The sequence below is a fragment of the Gallus gallus genome, chromosome 13, assembly GCF_016699485.2.
Source record: "Gallus gallus isolate bGalGal1 chromosome 13, bGalGal1.mat.broiler.GRCg7b, whole genome shotgun sequence".
Taxonomy (NCBI): domain Eukaryota; kingdom Metazoa; phylum Chordata; class Aves; order Galliformes; family Phasianidae; genus Gallus; species Gallus gallus.
Genome location: NC_052544.1, coordinates 8,540,341 through 8,563,142, shown reverse-complemented (window position 1 = coordinate 8,563,142; position 22,802 = coordinate 8,540,341). Strand labels below are relative to the sequence as shown.

At 51.4% G+C, this 22,802-nt stretch overlaps 1 protein-coding gene across 5 annotated transcripts in view; it reads left to right on the top strand.

Annotated features, from left to right (window-relative positions):
• Positions 1-22,802, top strand: part of NEURL1B (neuralized E3 ubiquitin protein ligase 1B) — a 111,968-nt gene that overhangs the window by 83,147 nt on the left and 6,019 nt on the right. For 2 of the 5 annotated variants that reach the window (XM_040647148.2, XM_425198.8), the window contains exons 1-2: positions 682-803; positions 21,232-21,792. In XM_040647148.2, coding sequence (XP_040503082.1) covers positions 773-803; positions 21,232-21,792 — 592 coding nt within the window. In that variant the 5' untranslated portion in view covers positions 682-772. Of the gene's footprint in view, positions 1-681; positions 804-1,369; positions 4,036-21,231; positions 21,793-22,802 lie in introns of those variants that run through there. The other 3 variants (XM_040647147.2, XM_040647146.2, XM_004944869.5) reach the window with 2 other exon arrangements.

The window sequence follows — 22,802 nt, the reverse complement described above, 5'->3', positions numbered from 1 at the left end:
CAGACCCTGCACGTTGGCATCAGCCCGGTGTCAGCTGCAGCACATTTTGTGGCTCTGATCTTCCCGTTTCTACGTCCTTAAAGTAAGAAAACAGCCTCGGGGAGGAGAGGCCTGGAGGCATCACCCCTCAGCGGGAGTGGGGCCAGGAGGAAAGTGGGACCCTGTGCTCATCTCCAGTGCGGCCCACCGCGCACTGTCACGGCTGAGCAGGGAAGGCAGAACTGCACCACAAGTCTCGGCAGTGCTGCGCTCCGGGCTGTGGCTGCGGTGTCCTCCGTCACCATGGCATCGGTGGGCTTCAAGGTAGCGATGAGCTGCCCACACAACATTCCCGTTAGTGCCCTCAGTGCCACAACGTGCGGAAAGCGGTGTCACCGAGACGCAGAGTGCCTCCGCTCCGGGTCACAAACGGCACGGAGGGCAAAACCGCCCAGCTTGATGGGCTCCGGCGGGGCTGAGCCCCTTCGGGAAACCACGGCCGATAGAGGGATCGGCCCCGAGAGCAGCACCGAGTCGGTTCCTGGGGGCGCCGCCGCCTGGGAAGCCCCCGAGCCCCGCTGACCCCCGGCTCTTTCCCCGCGGGGCGGAGCGCGGCCCCGGGCGTCCCGGGAAGGCGGGGAGCGGGGGCTCTGCGGGGCGGGGCGGTGCGGGGCGCGGGGCGGGGGGCGGCGCGGCCGGGCTGGGCGCGGAGCGGAGCGCGGCGGCGGGAGGAGGCGGGCGCTGTCCATGGCCCTGCCGAGCTCCGGGCTCCGCCGCGCCGCCGAGCGGAGCGATGGGCAACACGGTGCACAAGACGCTGGCAGGTAGCGGGGGGCTGCGGGGCGTCCCGGAGCGGGAGGCGCCGCGGGCGGGCGGGAGGCGCTCGGCGGGGCGATGCCGCCCTCGGACCCCGGCGGAGCCGCTCGGAGCGGGGCCGGAGCCGCGCTGATGTTCCGTGGGTGGTGCGGCGGGCACGGCGCGGGGATGCTCGGGCGGCGGGGTACGGCTTCGCCCGCGTGAGAGCCGCCGGAGCGGCCAAGCGGAGCTGTTCTCGCTGCTCCGCTAGCGATCCCTGCCTGCCCGGCGGGTCCTGTCAGCGCCTCTCTGCTTCATTTCCTCCCTTTCTTCCTCTTCTGCTGCCGCTTCTTCTTTTAACGCAACTTTGTAACGCGGGGAGCCACCAGTTGTTCGCAGTCGCCGGAGGAAAACCGTTGGAAAGCGGCGCTGAAATGCGTGGTAGCCTGCCCCGGTTTTAATCTGCTCTTTTAGCTAATTCTGCTCTTACACAAGAGCCGTGCAGATCCTTTTTCCTTTGCAAGTTCGTAATTGCTGGGCTTTTTCCTCCTCAAGGACAGCGGTCTCTATAGAATCATCAGTACTGAATCACCGAGCCCTTGCCCGTCCGTATCTTCAGCTAGTTCACTTGGCTTTTCTTTGCTCCTGCATTGCATCCTTTCTACTTTGGGCTCCCATGAATAAAAAGGGTATTATTAAACTTATTTAAGAAGAGGGAGGACCTATCAAACGCATGCACATGCCTCTCTGTAATCGGCCAGAGAGCTGAATATAGAAATAAAGGGAGGAATGGATTTGCATTTGGATGTGCCTTGCAGAGAGGCTACTTGGGACCTTCGAGGCACAAAAGAAAGCTTCTGGCTTGTGGTTTGGCTATGAACCTGTCATTAGGTTTCCAGCTGCAAGCTTGTGCATCTCCTCTCGCTCTCCGTTACATTTAAATGGGAGATTGGATTCTTTCATAGGAAGGAAGTTTACATTTTTTTTTTAAATACCTCCCAAATTGGTGTTGTGAGGAGTGCGTGACCTTGGAGAAAATGCATTTTGTGGGTCAGCTTTTCAGCTGGAGGCAATGCCAAGGGATGTATGCCAAAAGCCTGGAGAGCCAGGGCTGCGTCCTGGGGTGAGGGGAGGATCCCCTGGTCAGGCTGGGACTTCCCAGAGGAAAGACCTGTGTACCTGCTGGGGTTGGGGTCTCGCTGCGAGCTGCTGTGCAGGAGCTGAGCGCTGTGTCTGCCATTGCTAGAGCTGTCTGTGCCGAGCAGCCTTCCCATGCACAGCCTCACACACGTGAAGTTAAAAAAAGGGATGACATCAGTGGTACCGCAGTTCTGCGATGAAAGAGTTCCTCGTGGTGCTTTTAGAAGTCGTTGAGAAAGAGGAAAAGTTTGATGGAAAAAAACTTAGGGCTTGATTTATGCAGACCTCCCAACTCTAACACTGTGCTCACAGCCTAGAAAGGCTCAGCCCCGTCCTGCCAGGTGGAGGCTGTCTGCAGAGCATTGCCTTACTGGGGAGAGTCCATTTGCAGCCATTTGTCAAGTTGTGCAAAAACCACGCAGGACACTTGGATGTTGTTTGCTGACGTGCTGAAAGATGCCGGCAGCGTGTCTCGTCCCCACGTGGAGCCATGCCCCGTTGCTATGGAGTAGTGGTGGTCAGAAGAAGCTGCTGCCCACGGCTGCAGAAGAGATTATGGACGTTGGCTATCTTAAAGTATAAAAATGTGTTTCGTTGAGTTGGACGCAATTCAGCCATGTTTCGTGTCGATCCTCCTGGGCGCGTTGTGTGCCTCTCATTGGTCACACGGCATTAGGGAGGGAAGTGGGCTTAGGGCTGCTCCTAAACAGGGGTTTGAAAACTGTGAAGTTCTTCCGGAAGATGGAATGATTGGATGGAGCCCTATTTATAAAAGCTACGGCTGGTTAGAATTGCTCCAAGATAATCAATCAGAATTAAGTCTTTCCTCTTCTTTGTCCAAAGTACACCTCTTTTTTCACCCTGACAAGCTGAGCTCTGCATTTTCTCTCTTGTTTTAGCTAAGAAAGGAATTGCTCATCCCAGTCCAATGGCGTTCAATAGTTTATTTAAACATAAAATGAAAATGAAACTCCTCCAAACTGGTATTTGCCTGCTCCTTATGGTACACCAATTAACTGATGAAACCTGCAGAAGTCACTCCACTTTCACTCTTTCCTTCACCATAAATAGGTGAAGGTGGAGAATGACCTTTTGTTTCTATTCAGTTGTATTGGGAATGCGGAGGGGCCTTCATCCTGAAAAAGGCAAACAGTCACAGTTTGGGTTTTATGCGTAAATGAGCACACCCTCCTCAAATAGTGAAATTACATTTTAAATCCCGTTGAACACGATTCAGTTCATTTTTCAATACAAATTTGTTCAGAGAGGCTTTCTGTGCTCGTTGCAGCTCTAAATCCCCTCTGTCCACATTTCCATTCAGTGAGAGAAGAGCACACGCCATCGATGTGGGAGAAATTTGTATCGGGAGCTTGGGAAACTTGTGCTTGCCAAGTGCCTCATGGTTAACACACAATGGATGAAGGCATTGTCACATTAACAGCAAGGCTTCTACCCGGAGCGGCACTGAATTGAGTAATAGGCACGGGCTGACGAGAGGCAGCTTCTATATTAGAACCGGTCGAGGAGGCACTGGGATGGAAGAGGGCTGAGATGTGTCAGACACGCTTCACAGTGGCCCTGGGGTGTGTGCTGGTGGAAGTGCTCTCATCGCGATGACAGCCCGCTGCTGGGTGCCAGTCCTCAATAGGCGCCCGCTGCTCACCTCCCAGCCCTCCCGGAGCACGCTGTGACCTCGCTGTGGGAATCCACACTCGGATGTCCATAGGCTTTGTGCCTCCTTCTCCTTCCCCTTGCCCATGGCTGAGGATGATTTGCGGGCAGGCGATTAGGCAAGAGCGAATTCCTGGTGATTGAGGCACGTCGTTTTTCTGTCTCCTACAGGTGACGAACGGGCCGTGCAGCATTGCAGCCAACGGGTGGAACTTGTCCCGACCTGCAGGGCGGGCGGGGAGGCCGGGAGCTGTGCACCCCGCTGTGGGGTTCCATGGCCCTGCTGATACTGGGGCTGCTGCGGATGGTGCTAATTTCTCCACGCTAATTGCTTGCCTTGGGTTAGCAGCTGGATGAGGGCGTGAAGAACAGGGATCCCTATGATGACAGGCAGGCTGGGAGAGGGTAAAATTGCCCTGACCTGGAGAAGCCCTTACATGGAGCAGGAAGGTATGGGAGATAAAAGGGGTGACAGCGAGCGAGCAGCAAGTGTCCTGCAGTGCTACCAGGGACAGCTGGGCAGGAGGGCAGGAGGCGAGCAGAGGACACTGCAGTTGGGATGCAGTTGTTGATCCCGGCCCAAATAGGGCTGTCGGCATTTAACAAAGGAGCCAAAATCCCTTTTAAGAATCCGGCTGGGATTTGGGTGCAGCGCTTCTCCCACAACCGTGAGGAATACCAAGTATGAGTGGCATTTGTCTGGTAAACATGAGAGAGAATGGGGCTTGTTTTAGGAGAAATGGCTTCAATTTCTTATTTTCTAGATGTTATTTTGTATCCTTAAGAGAAATGCTTTTAATGCTTAACTCTTTCCCAGCAAGTCAGAAATCCTAATTGTTGACCTGTTTTGGGCTGATGCATCCATCTCTGAATGGGCTCCAAGTGGTGATGCTCAGAGGGTCCCAGGTCCAGCAGAGCAGCTCAGTTCTTAGCTTGTGGGTAAAAGGTGTTCTTTCTGTGTATCCTTGTTAGTATTCTGCTGCCCGTTATAGTAATGTACATTGCACACATAGTAATGCACAATGGAGTGAGTAACAATGACCTCTTGGTGGAAAAAAAATCTCTCTGCCTTTTCCAGGGGTAAAATCTCAGCTTCAAGAAGCATTTTTTGTTTAGAACTGTTCTCTTGTCTCTCCTCGCCGTTTAGTTGCCAGTGATACACCGTAGGAGGAGTTATCAGTGCTGTGACAGCTCCGAAAGGTTTCTGGTTTGGTTCCAGCTTGACTTCAGCAAAACTACACAGTAACACTTCAGGTTGTTCAGGTCTGAGCGCATCAGGTAGCTGTTCAGCCCACTTTGCGGTTTGGGTCCAGTTCATCTCCGTGATTACAGGTGCTTGTGCTGCCCCACATAACAGCCCCATTCTGCCTGCTCTCCTGCCTCTCCCGTCCCAGGAGCTGAGCCTCCTGGAGTGTCACTGATTTTGCTGCCCACACCCTGTGCGACCTTTGAGCGAGTGGCTTTCTCTCCCTGCGTCTCGCTTTGTAGTTGGGGAGGTAGGCAGCGCCGGCTCACTTGGGCATACGAGAGTTAATTAATTAACATGCAGACATGAAGCATCTCCAGGAGAAAGGTCACAGAAGTGCAAAGAATAGATTAATTCACTGCCGCCTTTGTAGCTTTCTGCTTTTCCACTCTTCAAAAGGAAACCCGTGAAACCGCTCAGCCCTCGCCGTGATTTAGAGCTGGAACGGGTTGATCTCCTGCTGAGGACTATCTTTAACCAGCCTCGCACAGCACATACCCAAAAATGTGCCACAGCCAACTGGCATGATTAATTCCACGCTGCCATCGGCATCCGTGGTGGTGCGGCAGCGGGGCTGGGAGGCCGGCATCCAGCAGGGCAGCGCTGCGCTGAGCTGTGCCTGCGGCCCTCAGGGCTGCCAGACACTGGCAGCACGTTGCCAAGTGTGTCATCGAAGCAGGGCACGCTTCGCTGCTCTCCGTGCTGGGCTGTGCTGTGGAGGTGCCTTCCCTCCTGCGTTATTACCCTGAAGGGGAATTGCTGTATGAGGAGGTAGAGCATCCGCTAAATGGCACTTTTTCCTCTTTCATTTCTCTGGTAATTGCTACGGGTAGGGACCTGTGTGATGCCGTCAGAGCCTTACCATGGTACACCTCGGGCTGTGGTTGTAGGCAAAGCTGCTGGAGAGCCCTCATCGCAGGGAAAGGAAATCGCTGCTTCCCATCCCATGAAGGCTATACAACCTATGGAGGTGCTTAAGTGTGTTTAAGGTGTTTAATCTTTGGCAGTCAAGTTTGAATGTGCAGGAATTAATGTTTACTTGGCGTGCAGAGGATGAGTCACTTGGAAGCTTACGCCATGCTTTTCTTCCCATTCTAGTAAGGATCCTTCTCGCATATCACATTCAGTGGCTTTTCAATTAGGGACGAAAATAAGCACCTTGCTCCTCATTAGTCCCACTGCATTTAGCATTCGAGCTGATTGAGTTTCCGAGTTGCAGTTTCAGACATTCGCTGTCCTGCTGCAGCGTTAGCCTTGGAAGGAAGCATTGCCCTCCTGCTGCTTACAGAACCTGGCCGGGCCGGGAGCTCACACAGGGCAGGTGTGCACAAGGTGGGATGTGCCAGGCAGGGGCAGAGCTGGCTGGAGCCGCGAGCAGGGACATGTGTGGGGTGGTTGAGGTGCGATGAGGCCAGATGTGATCCCTGGAACACGTGTCAGCTCTCATCCCAGCTTCCTCCTGGGGCAGGTGTGCGCAATCTCTTCCATCTCTTTGGCTTCCCATCTGCCTATCCCTTTTGTTCCCCTCTCTCGTGCCCGCAGCATTTTGGCTCCCTGTGCCCACTGCTGCTCCTGGCTGCTAACAAGCCGCTGGCTCGTCTGGGCCTTTCTGGCACCAAAGCGCAGCATGGCTGCTGGTTCTCCAGGCTGTACCCAGAGGCGTATGCACATCAATCGCTTGCCACGTCCTGGAGGGTTGCGGTCAATGCTCCTGTTTCGGTGGCCCCGACACCCCAAGCTGCTGCCACCGCCCTGGGAACCGCTCTGTCCCACCTGGCTGCGCAGGCAGTGGTGCTGGTGGGATGTCAGCTCCCCACGGGTCCCTCGTTAAGGTGTGTGCCAGATGGGCAGGAGGTGCAATTTCCTCTGTCTCGTTCCGTATCTTGTTGATGGCTGCATTTTTTTCTCCTGTACATTAAAAAACATGAATCACTGGCGCTGAGACGTCTGTCTGAAAGCTGCATCTCGGTGTACCTGTGCCAGCTCCTCTCTCCAGAGCTGGTTTGCCTCTTGTCTCTGAGCACTGAATTCCTGGTGTCTGAACAGATGAGGCAGGGCTTTAGGGCAGAGTGAGGGAGGGGAAGGTGATTTCTTGATCATTAATTTGTTTTTCCCTCTGTGTCCAGGGAGATTTCTTCCTCTGCTCTGTGTAAGGTGGGCTTGCTTTGCTCCCAGGAGCGTTTTCTCTCCCATCCTTTCAGCCCTCCGGCAGCAGAACAGCTCAGAGCTCTCCCACTGAGAGGAGCAGACCCCATCCCTTCCCTGCCCCATGTCTTTCTCCCTCCTACACCAACAGCACTGGCGTGAAGAAACCAAATCAGAACATCAGCAATGCCTTTTCGCTTGCTGCTGAGAATTACCCAGGAAGACTCTTTAAAGAATAAAACCATTTAACTGCGTTTCAAAGCTTTTCAGTACAGCAGGGAAATCACATTTAGGATTTTTTTAAGAGCTACTTATTCTTTGAAGAGAGGAAAATGGATGCAGTTGTGTTTGTGGGGTTGTTTTCCAGATACTCGCATAAAACACTTTCATTTTCTTGTTCCACTGTGGATATTTACATAATAATGAGACTTTTGTATTTTAGGAATTGTCCTGTTTTAACCATCCACTTGTCCGTGACTCCTGTTTTCATGTGATTGCATTCCTGATGGCATAACGTCTTACGGCTACGTGGGAGAAATAAATAGATCACATAAAAGCAACTCTCAGCTTTTCGCAGCCTATGTAACAACAGCACTGCGAAGGCAGGCAGGCAGACAAGGGAGAATCTCCTGAGCGAAAGTTTTCCGTCAGGTTTCCCAATGTCAGGGAAAAGAGCTGTTTGATTCTTGCCCTCCTCCATAACTCGAATGTTACATCTTCCAAACCCCGCTTGACAAGCCAAAGATAAAAGATAGAATATCCCATTTGGCAGCAGAAATGAAATAATTTCGTTCAGGTTTATCTCTCTTTCCTCGGCGATAACTACGCCGTGGCAGCAGCTTTTCTCAGCCCGCTTTCTGTTGTGGTCTCGCGGGGCTCTGGCTGCTCAGCTTAACGTGCTTTGTAATTTATGGAGTGAGGTTCAGAAGTTATCTCCTCGGTGCGACGCTGAGGTTGAAAGCATAATTCCTAATGAGGGGAAATTGCAATTTCTTGGGGTCTTGAACTTGACACGGTTGGGCAGAGCTCTTTTTTGATGAGAGAAAACCCTTAAGCAGAGCTGAGGCTGCGGACCCATTGCTCCAGCTTGCCTCACCTCCTACTGCCTTACAGCTGCAGGTGGCCCTTGGGACTGGGATAAGATGCCCAGGCTGGTGTCCTGACGGTGACCAAATTGCTGCCAAGAGGAGGAGGGGACCAACCAAGGCTGAAGAACATTGCAGATTTGGGGAGGGCACAGGACCAGACCTCAGAGCACATGCTCTGTAAAGCAAAGCCGTAGTGGAATATGGGACTGGAGTGATCTGCACCCCTGAGATTCTAACGAGCAACTCACTCATTACTGGGCCCATCGGGGTGAGAGGGAGCCAGGTGAGCCTTGGAATCATTGCGTCATTAAGGTTGGAAAAGACCTCTAAGATTAAGTCCAACCGTTGACCACCACCACCATGCCCACTAACCATGTTCCTGAGGGATGCTGCCAGGGCTGTTCTGTGGCCGTCATTGGGATGCCATCAAAAACTCCTGATGACTTCATTGTGCGAAGTGGCAGGGCTTCCAAGTATGAGACTTGAAATTTGCCTGCCGCTTCACTTATAGCATTAACCAATAAATAGTGCTATGTCCTTTGGGTGGGCTTGTAAGACAGTGATGACTTCCATTCAGTGGTTTGCAGCGACCAACTGCACAATGGCAGGAGGGTGTGAATGGCCTGGCACCACCTGGCTATAAGCAGCAGAGCTCTTTGGGGCCGCTGGCTGACAAATGTCAGTGTGTGCCAGCAGGGCTGGGGACACAGGGATGTGGGAACAGGACCTGCACAGCGAGACCCCGTCAGCTGGGGAACAGAATGCGGTGGGAGAGGGCTTGCAGCCATTTCGGAATGCCAGGCATTTCGGTTGGTCTCTTCTGGAGGGGAGATGTCCTCTGAAGAACACAAGGCAGATCTTCACGCTGGCGTCTGATTTGTGAGTCTGAAATAGCAATTGCCGTGCGGTTTGCCAGCAGCATAGCAGCAGTGCTGCCAATGTGATCAAAGGGAGAGGGGGAGAAGGACAGATGCTTCGCAAGTCAGAGTTTCAAGGAAATCCATCTCGGTTAAAGTTTATAAAAACTGATCTTAGCCAGCAGAGCCTTTGGTGTGTCTTTAAATACTGCAGCCTTGAACAGCGGTCTGTGCTGCGTCGTGCCTGGGGATTGATTGCTGTTATTAGGGGACATTACGAGGGCGAGGGAAAGATAAAGGAAAGTAAAGCCGCGCACCAAAAAAGACCAAAGGATGTTCAGTATCCGATCAATCCCTTAAGCTGGGTGTTGTTTCCAGAGGTGTCTGAGCGCCACACACCAGCCTCGCTCTGGCTGCACTCGGAGCAGCGTTTCCCCACTGCAGCAGTGGTGCTGCTGGCCTCCCATGGAGCGCCTTGCCAGCCGCCACCCCAGGCAGGAGAACTTCTGCTTCACTTGTAGGCTCAGCAGCCTGGCAGCAGGTGGTTTTACGTGAGACCTTTTGTATACACGCAGTTGTGCAGGAAGAGAGATTTTGCCTAAAGAAGAATGCCTTCTTCCAAATTAACACAGCCTCCCGCTCACGTTATCCGCTCTGATCCACGAGCATGTCCTGCAGATGCTGGGGTGACGGCTGTACTGTCCTTCTGCACCCTGCTTTGTTCCAAAACAACATGCATGTCTCAACAAAGGATGCGGCTCACCTGCAGGGCTCGGCTGGTGCTCCTGTTTGTTTTGCTATTGCATAGTAATTAAGATATTTATTTTAAAAGGTTCCAAGAAATACCTCTGCAACCGCACTGCTTATGCAAAAGAGAAAGAGAAATTCATAATTTATTGAATTTGTGTGTGTTCTGCTGGGATTATTCATTGGAGAAACGTACGGAGTGATGTTTTGTATCCTAGTAACCAACTGTGGTTGCGTTTCCATGAATAATCTTCATGGTTTAGCTTGACCAGCCAAATCTAGAAAGGGAAACTCAAGCAAATTGAATTTATCAAGGCAACAAATGAGCAAGCACAGGCAGTTTTGTGCAGGTGGGAGAGAACCGCGTTTTTCTCCCTCATTTAACAGCAGAACCATCAGACTGACAGATGCTGTCTGGAGGGTTTGATCCCTCACAGCAGAACTACAATGGAAGCTCAGGCAGCTAAGAACCGAACTTCAGAACTTCATTTGTTTCATCTCCATAATAATTCATTGGTTAAAGCAGTCCCTTTCCCATTCAGACAAGAGCCGTGCCAGTCTGCAACCCTTCCCACCAGCATTATGGGCTGTTTCCTATCTGTGCTATGGGGGTGCCAGGCCTGGGAACCCCCAAGCACTCAGAATCCCCTCCTTGCTCCATCTGGGCAGTGGGAACACTGAGCAGAGGCCCCATGAGGACACTGGGAGCGCTGGGAAGAGCTTTCTCCCCCAGTGCAGGCCCTGCATGGAACAGCTGGAACGTCTCACTTTGTAGAAGTGCTCGCATTTTTCTCCTCTACAATTTATTTTCACTAGAAATTAGCCCTGTTTCAGAATTGACGTTGAGGGTATCGCGTTGCTTTTGAAATATCTTTTGCTCCTAGAGACATGAAAAGCGAGCTTTAGAAGCAAAACACAAATGGCAATTTGCTTCCTAGCTCCCTGGAGACATCCCCTGCCCTTCCACCCCCTTCAAGCCCTCAGCTGGACATCCCAGGGGGCAGAGCTGTGCTCCTCACAGAGAGGGCAAAACCACTTCTCATCTGAAACCATCCCAGCAGTTCATGTTTCCTCCTTTCAGGTGAACTCGTGTGTCCTTGGGGGGGGTGGGTGCAGCACACCAGGGCTTTACCTGATGCTACCTCCATCTTGTTGGAGTGACAAGAGGGAGAGATGTCCTGCTGTCACAGGAGGGCTGCTGAGGGAATACAGTCAGCGCTGCGTGCTGTGGGGCATGAGGTGTCACCACGAGGCAGGTGGCTCCTTGGGATGAAGGTGGCAATGCCTCACTGGGGGTGCCGGGGGGGAATCACAGCCAGGTATTGAGCTGTGTGCTCACCACGCTGTGACAGCACCGCTCTGGATGTCCCCTATGGACCCGTGTCACCACCGTCACCTCTGGGCAGTGCCGCTCCTCATGGGGCTGTGCCATGGCACTGCCATTGGGATGGTTATAGGGCATTGCTCTGCGAGCGATGGCACTGGACATGCAGGTGTGGGTCTGGGGGACAGCCCTCGTTTGGGCCTATTTTGGTGGATTCAGGCTTTCCATGCATTTGTCATCTTTGTTTCTGTACATTTCCATATCAGAAACCCCTGAGAGTGTCACGTGCGGTTCTGGGGACACTTGGTGCAATGAGGGTTGAAGTAGTGGAGGGACAGCATGTGTCTGTGCCACAGCCATGCTTGTAATGGGGACCAGCAGAGGCTCCCAGCTGTCAGCACGGCAGCGTGTAGTCTTTGTCTGATTATAACACTGTGCTCTACCAAAAAGCAACACCCAGAGAGAAACAAATTCTTTCCCTCCACAGTTTTTCTCTTGTGATTTATAGGTGTGTTTTTCCAAGTAAACCCAAACGGGGCCAGTGACGGACTCTGAATTAAAGTTTGATTCTGTTAATTGAAACAAGAGCCATCTGGGTGGAAACTGGAGGTTTCGGACAGCTGTTTGTATTGTTTCATTTGTGATTTCTGGAATTCCCAGTCCCACAGTTAGCAAAGAGTGTGCTGGTTGACCGTACAGTGGGATGTTATCACCGTAAGTGATCTATGACAAACACAAAGAAATCTGAGCCAGCTGTAAGAAGGAGCAGCAGCTTGCACCTCTGCAGCAAACTGCTTTGAAGTGTCTGAGTGTGCTCTGTGAGCAATGGTCCGAGCTCTGCTCCCAAAGGTGGGAAACCGTGATGCAAAGCCATGCTGTGCTCTGCCTGTGAGGCTTGCAGGGCTTTCTGTCATTCACACATTAGAACCCATCTCTTGGGAGCGATTCCTCCCTCGGAAGGAGGGAATGACAAAGTGCTTCGGCCTTCTTTTTTTTTTTTTCGGCTAAAAAAACCCAAAAAGTTTTATCTTCAGCAAGGGGAGGAAACATCTCACACTGCCAGGGTTCTTCTTTGTTGTCTTCTGGACGTGGTGCCACAAAGGGAGAGAAAAGGGGGAAAAACGTCTTTTGAGGTGTGCTGAGATCCCATCCCGCTGGCATTGAGAAGATTGACGTGGGGGCTTAAAAATAAACCTCTTTCTCAAATCCTTCTTGTGTTGAAATAATTGAAGGCGTTTGAGCTGAAGAAAGGGGCTGAGGTCACTGCGTGTCCAGCACTGCTATGGCTGTATTTTCTTTTGTTTGGACAGTTTAACGTCTTGAAGTGGCTCTTGTTTCCTCTGATTAATTCCTGTAAATATCATGGGAAGGGATCTCACGGCTCAGCCACGCGGCAGCCAAAGCGTTGCACAACCATCCCCATCACACTGCTTTGCAGCGCCGTGCAGTGCTACTCATCTCACAGAGCTTCAGCCGAGGATAAAAGGATTGGTCTTCTCTCCCTGCTATCTTTTCCTCTGCTTCTGCGCCAGCAAAGAGTGCTCCGTTGTTTATTTTTCTCCTCTCTCTTTTATTTTTGTTTGCTCGTTTGTTTTCAAGACTTCTGGCTCTGTTTCTGGAGGTGTGTATTTAGAAAAAGCTGTAGCTTCAGCTGGACGTGAACCGAAGCAGCCCGCAAAAGGTGTACTGTAGTTGCATGTGAGTTGGGTGAAATCCCATCTGCGCGTTTGTGATGAGGAGGTCAAACATTCAGAAGAGCCGTCCGATTAAATGAAACACTGCAGAATCATGGCACAGCGTGCAAAGGCAGATGCTCCTTTTATTCAACATCACATTGCCTGAGATATCTGAAAGGATTCTCCAGCAGTAAGTGTCCTTATCCCTGACAAGGTGTCCATCCGCAGCTGCATAGCTGGAGCTTTTCCTGCTGAGCAGTTTCAGTTGCTTGGCCTGAGAGCCCCTCTCTGGGGCTGTGGTTAAACCCAATCTCTGTCTTTGGGATTTGAGCAGTTGGGAACGCTGCCATAAAAAGAGCTATTTCAAAAAGAGGCAAGGAAAAGAGTCGTTATAACAAATAAATAGAAGAATCCCCAAGTTGAATGGTAAAGAAAATAATTAACAAATTATCCTGCTTTCCAGCTGTGATGAGGTCATAAAAACCATGGAAAACTGCAGAGGCATCAAATGGCTTGAGAATAAAGGCGGTGAAGGAAGGAGAACCGGGAACAGTAGGGACAAGCAGGGCCCTCCCATACTCATTTCCGTGCTGCAGAATTGAATTTATTTAGAGCAGCTGCTAAAACGTCCAGCAAGTGATGGGACTTGCTGGGGGAACAAGAAAGAATGGAAGAATGGTTGGATTTTAGGAGAAATTTCTTCTCAGAAAGAGTGGTGCTGCATTGGCATAGCTGCCCAGGGAGGGGTGCAGTCACTGTCCCTGCAGGTGCTCAAGAACTGTGGAGACGTGGCAGTGAGGGATGTGGTCAGTGGGCATGGGGGGATGGGTTGGTGGTTGGCCCTGATGATCTTAGAGATCTGTCCAACCTTTGTGATTCTATGAGAACAACGTGCTGAGATCCACCCCAGAAAAATCCGCTTGTCTGACATAGATGGAAGCACAGAATGTACATTTCTTGGTAAGAAACACCCAATCTAGGAGGAACAGTGGGGCAAGAGATTGCGTGTGCTGTGAGCACTAGGAAAGCTGCTGCACACAGCCTGGGCGTGCTTGGCCATGGCCAATGTAGGGTTCAGCCATTATCAGTTGATGTACAATCAACTGTACAATCTCTGGAGGGATGTGGTGGCCTCAGACACCAACCAGAAGGACCCAATCCCACCACCAACACTGCCCCTTTGCCTCGTGGATCCTGCAGGAGACCCTCCTGGCCCAGTGGAAGAGCGGCGCTTTGCCCCCTGGATTTAATTGTAACCAGTTATTCCCATCTCTTTGCCCTGTTTTGGATTCTTTACATATTGTTTCTGAAAAGCTTAGTGAAATCACAGCCTTTGTATATATAAAATATAGGATGATTGAAGACCTGGCCACTTCTTTATTTAGCTTCCTCAGCCATGCGTTCCTCCCAAAGCATTTTCCCCTCTCTCTGCCAGATCACTGTTTAAACTGTGTGTAAATACAAAGGGAGCTATGGACAGAGTTTAAAAACGCTGCACCATGTTGGGCACAGGGCTGCTGGGAGCACGGCCTCCTAGAGGCCTTTTTTCCCCTTTGCCTGTGGTTTTGTGGCTCCCTTAGGACAGATGAAAGCCCCGTATGGGTACCACTGTGCTGTCTGATGGTTATCCATCCCTGTTTGGACTGAAATAGCTCCGTGCTTTCGTGTCCTCCGTCGAGAGAAGTTGTAATTAGGGAGGGGGAAAAAAAAGGACTCTTAGAACCACTGTGTACAGAGGAGATAAAGATGACGGTGGCTTCAATAACAAATCTGAGGCAAAGAAAAATAGCAGGTTTTCCCCTTTTATCACGGGGCTTTCTTGGAAAAAAGATGGAAAGCCGAAATGAATGGCCTGGCTCTCCTTTCTGCTCCCATAACATCACTCGGGTGCTGCTCTCACTCCTCACCTGTGCTTTTTCTTCCTTTGTGCAGCCCCGTCTCTGAACTATCTCAGTGCTTACGGGGAAGTTTTCATGTGTTTTTGTCAGACTGGGAGCCGTGCTGGGCTCACAGCCCTGCCTGCAGCACTGCTCTGTGGAGCCGTGGTCCGGCAGCAGGTTGGGTGCTGGCCAGCCTCCAATGGCACTGTTTGGGGGTAGTAAGGGGATAAGTGTGCATTGTACACAGCCCGAATTCGGTGCTGAAGGCAATATAAACACCGACATTTCGGGTGTTTGCAGGGAACAATGGAATCAAAGTGAGGCTAAGGCACCTCTACAACTTTTCAGTCGTTTGCTTCCTGTTGCACAAGCTGCCCTCCTGGTGTGTCTGTAGGGGATGGGTGGGTTTCCTGCGTCCAAGACAACAAAATTCTTTCCCTCTTTTTGTTCCTGCCTGTGCTGGATGGGAAGGATGTGCCGGGCTGCAGCGCTCTTTCCATGAGCCCCGTATTGCAGCTCTGGGATGGAATAAAACTGCTGCTCCGAGAGTATTAGAAGGGAATGCATTTCATTCTCCGATTTCATTAAAAGCCATTAGCATTGGAATGGCACGGCCACTATTTATAAACCCCCAGTGCAGATGACTTGGTGCAGCTGGTCAGAAGAAAGGAGGTTTGATGGAAGGAGGGAGGCTGTTGGCATTAATGGCCATTATGTGCTCTGCCAGCGGCGGGGGGACATGGGGCGTTTCAATGTCAGCGGCTCTGCTGGTCCACGTGCACCCATAACTCTCTGACAAATCACTGTCGTGTCTGGGGAAAGAAAACACGACTTCAAAGCCATGGGTTTCAGACACGAAGTGTGGTTCTGAGAAAGAATCCTGAGCGGTTTGTGCTGGAGAGAGGGGGAGAAAAAGTTGTCTTGGAAATTAGGAATTAACGAGTGGAGAGAAATCGGAGGCAAGGAGATAAAACCAGGTTTGTGTTCTAGTCTGTGAGAAATATCATAGTAGGATCTCATGAGGGATGATGAAGCAATGACACAATGGGTATCCCACAGACACAGCTCGTCTGGCCTGAGAACACAGCCGGCAATGGGAGTCCTTGGGTTGGGGGTCCTTGGATTTGAGGTCCTTGAGTTGTGCTTAGGCTGTGCTTGTGGTCTGTACGTGCGAGACAGACCCCATAGCATGGCCATGATAATTACAAACATGTCTCTGAAAATCCATACCTGAGCTGTGCTGTGCAGTCAAGACAAAGTCTAATGACTGTAGGAGTCAGTGGAGAAAAGAGAGCCATGGGACCATGCTCGAGTCAGACTGTGGAGAAGGGGAACGCACAAGGAAAACGGCGTGTGATGTAACAGCAGAACTGCTGCTGAAAGTGAGATCCTTGGGTGTTGGCCTAAGCTGGGTCTAACCGGCAGTGAGCACAGTGTGCTTGATTTAACAAAGTGATTCATCGAAAGATGGGAGTGGATTCCAGCCTTGCCCAAAGCAATAACCACTGGGAACAAAAATGGGTTAGTGTTGCAGACCTATGGAAATTAGATGTTAATACCCCATTTCTGTATGCAGTCAGTAAAACCAAGCAGAATAAGAGGGTTTCCCACCCCTCTGCTGCCCCTGTCCCATCCCTCGTCCCCAGCTGAGCTCACTGCTGCCCAGCCCCAAGTGCTGGGTCTTCCATTGCTCCGTGCCTCATGGTGCACTTTACTGTCTGCTTCTGGGAAGCAGTGGCAATAATATATCACAGCGATCCATACTGGAGTTGCTAACTGACAAGTGGAGCATTCAGACTCAGAAAACATTTGGTTTCCTCATGCAGCAGTCCTCAGGAACCGTTGGTGGAGTTGCTTAGGCAGATGTCAGCTACTTATTTCTCACTCGTTTTGATCACCTCCCAAAACCACACTATGGACTCACAGTTCAGGACTGGTGGATGAAGTGAGCCTAGTTTTGCATCTCGTGCTTTATAGCTTTCAGATCGCTGACATCTTTTGGAGCTCTTTAGCTCTCAAGCGTAGCCATGGCACGAGCCCTGGGCTGGGGTGCAGCAGGCAGTGCTGCCCCGGGGCTCCCATCCATCACACTGCTGCTTTCAGCGTGTGCACCAAAGCGCTTAAGCAGGGATTATGGCACAAGCTCTGCCTTTTTGCCAGCTCTCTCCCTCTCGCTTTTGCTCTGTCTCTCCTTAACTGAGCCTAAGAATTTGTTACTAGAGTTGCAGACTCATTGACCCAGATTTGCTAATAATACGGGGGAGAGGAGATTTTTTTTTTCTCTGCTTAATCGTTGTCTCCTGTATATTCTTAGTGCTATTTATATGCAGGAGAACTAAAAACCTGTAATAAAGATGGGGCCAACTTTGCAGCAGAACTCATGCATGTACACAGCGAGAGTGAGAGGCACAGTGGAGAGAATGCAGCGGGTGCAGGGGGACTTGCTGATACCCACAGACACCTCAGGAGATTTTGGGGCAGCAAACACTGTTCTGAAAATGCCATGCATCGAAATCACACCTACACTGTATTTAGCGATGAGAGTCATAGAATCATAGTGTGGTTGGGTTGGAAGGGACCTGAGAGGTCACCCAGTTCCTCCCCCCTGGGCTGGCTGCCCCCCACCAGATCAGATTGCCCAGGATCCCATCCAGCCTGGCCTTGGGCACCCCCAGGGATGGGGAACTCACAGCTCTGGGCAGCAGGGCCTCACCGCCTTAAAGAATAACCTTGAAGTACACCCTGGTGGCTCTGCAGGGCTCTGCCCATGTTTGCTGCCTGTAGCAAAGGATCAGAGTAACTGGTGGGAGGCTGAGACCTCTGTCAGCACCGGGCTCTGGGTTGCTCATGCAAACCACAGGAATTTAAGTGGGGATATTTATTAACTGTACGGTTGTGTTTTCCAATTGGTGCATGCTGGAATCAATCAGGGATTTGGAAGCAGGGATGGTTTTGTGCAGCAGCCGTGCAGAGCCTTTGGGAGCCCAACTACACATTCACACAGCTGAGTGTGGAACATGGGAAACCCAGCACTTCCCAGAGAGCTCCGACATGTTTTCTGTATTCAAAGAACAGAAAGAAAAACTGTGAGTGCACTACATTTCCAGGTGACCAGATTGCATCTCTTGTTCTGAGCAGATAAGATCCTGCCGTGGCAGTGCGCTGCTGGGCTCTGCAGCAGCATGCAGCAGGACCAGGGTTGTGCATGGATGCTGTTAGGTCCACGAGGGTGGCTCTATAGGTGTGCAGTAGGGGCATTAAGCTCGCCTGCATTGTCCCCACCTGTTGACATTTTCCTGTTTCAAAGAAAAAGCCACCTGCCCCGCTCTTCAGAAGCCTTGTTTAATGTTCAACGGGGTTGTTGTAGCAGCAACCTATCTACTGTAATAGGAAAAAGTCCTAATGTTGCTGATAAAGCTGTGACCATAAAGATAAGGCACGGTGCACTGGGTGAATTCCCTTTTGCCTGTGCAGCGAGCGTTACTGGATGGATTTTGTGCTACTTGCCACCCGTCGGCCTTTTCTCTCTCCTTGCATGAACAACATGGGGTGGTCATGCATGGTGAGCTGTGTAGTAGCAGTCCCAGTGCTTTCTGTTCCCTTTACATCCTTGCTTTCTCCAGCATGCATTCCTGTTGGGCACCTGCTGACCCATCCCTTGCTTCCCCTGTGATCCAGAGCTTCATTTGTCATGGATTTACTTAGAGGGCTCCCAGCAAACACATCCTGATGCAGTGTTTGTACAGTTAAGGCAAACCTGGGATGTACCTGGAGCACACTGGGAATGCAGAGCACTGTCCTCCTCTCCTTGCTTTGGGGCTGACCGTGCTGTTTTCCCCACCTGGCTGCCCCATGCCCGTGGGGCTGGGATGGGGCTGCCCTCTGCCCTGTACATCAGTACAGCAGCCCTTCATAGAACTATATAATCATGGTATGGGTGAGAAGGAACCTTAAAGCCCATCCAGTTCCAACCCCAGCCATGAGCTGGCTGCTTTCCAGCAGATGAGGCTACCCGGGGCTCCATCCCACCCAGCCTTGGGCAGTTCCAGTGATAGGGCACCCACAGCTCTGGACAGCCTTTGGGGAGCTCTGCTGTTGGTGGGATTACAGGATCACAGCAGACCTGATGCAGTGAGCAAATAGGTGCAAAAATGTTTATTTTTTGAACTGGAACCGTGATAAATATGTGGAATTGCTCCAGAGTCTGACTGCTCTATCTTTCTGAAACACAAAGTGCATGTTTATTAAAAACCCCCTCCAAAGGTCAGCACAGCCTAAGAAATAAGTGCACTGGGCTTCTGAAAAGAACGTGAAGGGGCTTCAAATGTGTGATGACTACATATGGTTGAGAGTGTGGGTCCCCATTACCCGCAGTGTCAGCGAGGAGCTCCACCAAACCCTTCTTATTTCTTCAGCTGTTTGTGTATGCAAGGCCCTGCGGCTGCAGTGCTAGAGAACATCACTGTCCGTAGTGCTTTTACTGTCCTGCAACATGGAGGAATACCATGACTCCCTTTTAGGCAGTTATCCCACTGATGCACTTTTGGGTGTGCAAGCACGGGTTGGAGAGGGGAGGTTGGAGAAATAGCAGCAGGACTGAAAGACGATGCGAACTAGGAAATGAGGGCAATCCCAATGCACAAACATCCTGTTGGGCTGGCCGGCCCCTGTGGGACGTGATGAGCAAAACACATGGCAGCACGCTGCGGTGGGCAGGCCATGCCTGGCTGCCCCAGGCTGTGTCAGGCTGTATTGCTGGAGGCAACAGACAGGTGTTCATGCGGGGGGAATGTTGTTATAAGTAAATGATCCCTTCATTTCCTTCTGGAGACTTTCCTATTGTTCAGTCACAATATGCTTTCCTGTTTTGACAACAAACAAACAACAAAAAAAATCCCCAAACTCTGTCCCTGCTGGCAGGGTGAGAGCAAATGAAGGGGATTTCTCCTGGGGGCTCCTGCACTGCCCTGTGCTGGGGAGAAGGTCCTGTGTGGGGACGGCCACAGCCGGGGGCTCCCCTCCCCATCTGACCCAGGACTCCTTGTCCTTGGCATTGCAGTAGCAAATCGCCTACTGGCATTAGGGTAGGGATGTATCTATTTACATGAGCATGCAGATGGGATTAACCATTACCTTGTGCTGAGCAGCCGTTGTTACATGCAATTTGAATGAGGAGAACACAAAAGAACTTCTATTTAGCCACTGCGTTTGCCTGCCATAATTCAGGAGTGCGCCGTGGTGCTTAGTGGCAACAGGAGCCTCTCTCCTCTATAGCTGGTTTTGCTTGCTAACAAGGTGCCCCAGCCCAGCTCCCCTGTCTGCTTTCCCAGCTGAGCTCCGGGTGTCTTTGGGTATTCCTTCCCACAGGAGGAAGGTGTCAGAAAATCCTTCCCTTGTCCCGGAGCAAAGCCAGGGGCTGCACACAGGGAGGAAGCAGCTTGAAGGAAGGGCCAGGCAGGAGCTTTCTGAAGCTTCAAAGGTGGCAAAAAGTCCCAAAAGAAATGTGTGCATGTGACGCGCTGTTACATTTAATAGCGTGACTTTGAGCACCCAGGATGCCATTCGTTTTCTGCTATAAAAATCTACAAAGAACAGAAGATGGGGGGGGGTGAGAGAGGGGAGACCAAAGTGGTGGCGACACCGTGGTGGTGATCACGGGTGTCCCACAGCAGGGGCCTGCCTTCAGGATGTGCAAAACGAGGGTCTCAGCCTCCAGGAACGTACAGCCAGGGCTCAATACTGGAACTGTTCCTTCTATCATTTCTGCTTCACGTTTGTCTGAATTTCACTTTAGGCCCCAGATCTGCTTTTCTTGAAACTGGTCTCGAAATTGCTGTTGACTTCAAACGCTGCGAGATCTCACCCATAAATTCTCCTTCTTCCATCTGTAAAAGGAGGATGGCAGGATCTCTGTGCCATCTGTGGTGCTGTGAAGCTGCAAACAATCATGGTTTATGAAGTGCTTTGAGCTTAAATGGGAGGTTCTGCGTAACGGCGAGCCTTTGCGGGATGAAATGTTCCTTCCTGTGCCAGTTGGATCTGATATGTGAACCAAGGGCTGGGCTGAAAGTTTTGGAAGAACACTCTGGTGATGCAGAGGTAGTCCTGCAGCTGCTAAATGTCTTGGTTTGTTTGTGTTGCTCAAAAGCTCCTGTTCATCATTACAAAATTAAGGGGCAGGGAAGCCAGTGGCTGCACATCCCACAAAAATCCTCCTTATGCCTTTCATGTTGAACATCCCTGATCTTAACAAGCACGATTCTCAGAGACTGTGCGAATCTGGCACCAGCCAGCTGGAATGATGATTTAACAACACGTGCATTTTACATAGGAAATGGGGAGCTGTGGTTGAAAGTATCAGGGCTTTCCGAGTGCAGTCGGGTGCATTCAATGGGAACAAAAGGAAGTTTTTTGTCCAGCTTTGCAGGGCGTAGAGGAAAGCTGCGAACCTTTCCACCCAAGAGCCACATTTACTCTATATTTGCATGAAGCAGAGGGCCAAACTGCTGTAACAAAGAGCAGGCTGTGGGTGAGCACAGCACTCTAAGACTAAGTATTGCAGTTCCCAACACTCAGTGCTAGGCAACCAGGATGGGGAAGGCCGGTGGTGGAGTTTCAGGTCCAAGCCTACACATGGCCATGCTCAGGCCCTTCTGACGGACTGCTGTTCTCTCCCTTTGCAGACACAGGCCACCAGACCCGCTCAGTCTCCAGCCGTCCCTACTACAGCCTGCCCAACAGCAGCCATGAGCGACGCTCAGTGCTCGCTGTCACGGAGCCGCTGCGCTTCCACTCCCACGCCAAGGGCAAGAACGTGCGGCTGGACACCCACTCCCGACGGGCCACGAGGAGGAACAGCTTCTGTAACGGGATCACCTTCACCAACCGGCCCATCCACCTCTACGAGAAGGTGCGGCTGAAGCTGGTGGCCGTGCACCATGGCTGGAGCGGGGCCCTGCGCTTCGGCTTCACCACTCACGACCCATCACAGATGAGCTCTGATGACATACCAAAGTACGCCTGCCCGGACCTGGTGACTCGGCCCGGCTACTGGGCCAAAGCCCTGCCAGAGAGGTTTGCTGTCAGGGACAACGTCTTGGCCTTCTGGGTTGACCGTCATGGGAGAGTCTTCTACAGTATTAATGACGAGGAGCCAATATTGTTTCACTGTGGTATTAAAGTCTCCGGTCCTCTCTGGGCACTCATAGATGTCTATGGAATCACCCACGAAGTGCAAATACTAGGTAAGTGTGTCTTTGGGGCCGTGGCTTGCTCTTCTGCTTGCTCTTTCCACAGCAGCATCTCCGTGGTGAACAAATGCATGGTTTATCTGGTTGATTACTTCTGTGGGACACTTAAGAACAACTGATTTCTGATTGGTTTTGTTCGCCAAATCAATGGTTTTTCTTTTGGCGTGGGATGCCGAAAGCAGGACATTTCAGAGAAATCAGTCATGGGAAGTCCTAAGAGTCATAGAATCACAGGATGCGTTGGGTTGGAAAGGAGCTCAAAGAACACCCAATTCCAACTCCTGCCATAGGCTGGTTGCCTCTCACCAGATCAGGCAGTGCAGGACCCCATCCCACCTTCCTTGGGCACCTCTAGGGATGGGGCACCCACAGCTCTGGGCAGCAGTGCCAGTGCCACACTCCCCTCTGACCCCTAATCTAAATCTCCATTGTACATCATAGCAGCCGTGTGATGGGCTAGATGAAAATGTTTACATGTAGTTTTCCCCAGCTTGTACTGAGCTAGATGTGCTACCGTGGCATGGAAAAACATGGTGCTGTTTTACAGCCAGGTCCCAGCTGCAGGCTGCGAAATGGTTAGTCCAGGGGCAGGCAGCTCTGACACAGATTCTTCAGAATGGTACCAATTATTTTACAGCCGAGAAAGCTACGCATAAACAACACTTTCCCCTGCCTGCTCTGTCTCAAATGTGTAATTAAACCTTTCCAGTAGCTTATCTTGCAATTGCAACCATGACACTCTGCAGCCTCTGGTGCTCATCACAGAGGTGAGGGGGTGTTTGCTGTAACTGCCCAGCGCAGCTGCTTCACCAGAGCAGCCCTTCTTCCTCAGTAGGTTAAAGTTAGACAGATAAAAGGCTCCTTACTTCTGCCCTCGCTCCACCCTGCCTGTGGAGGCCAAGTGCACGGTGAAAGCCTGTGTCTGCTTTGGTTTGGATTGAGGCACCAAGCCCCATAAGCTGTCCCAGACACCAGGGTGATGCTGAGCCATCGGGCACCAGCAG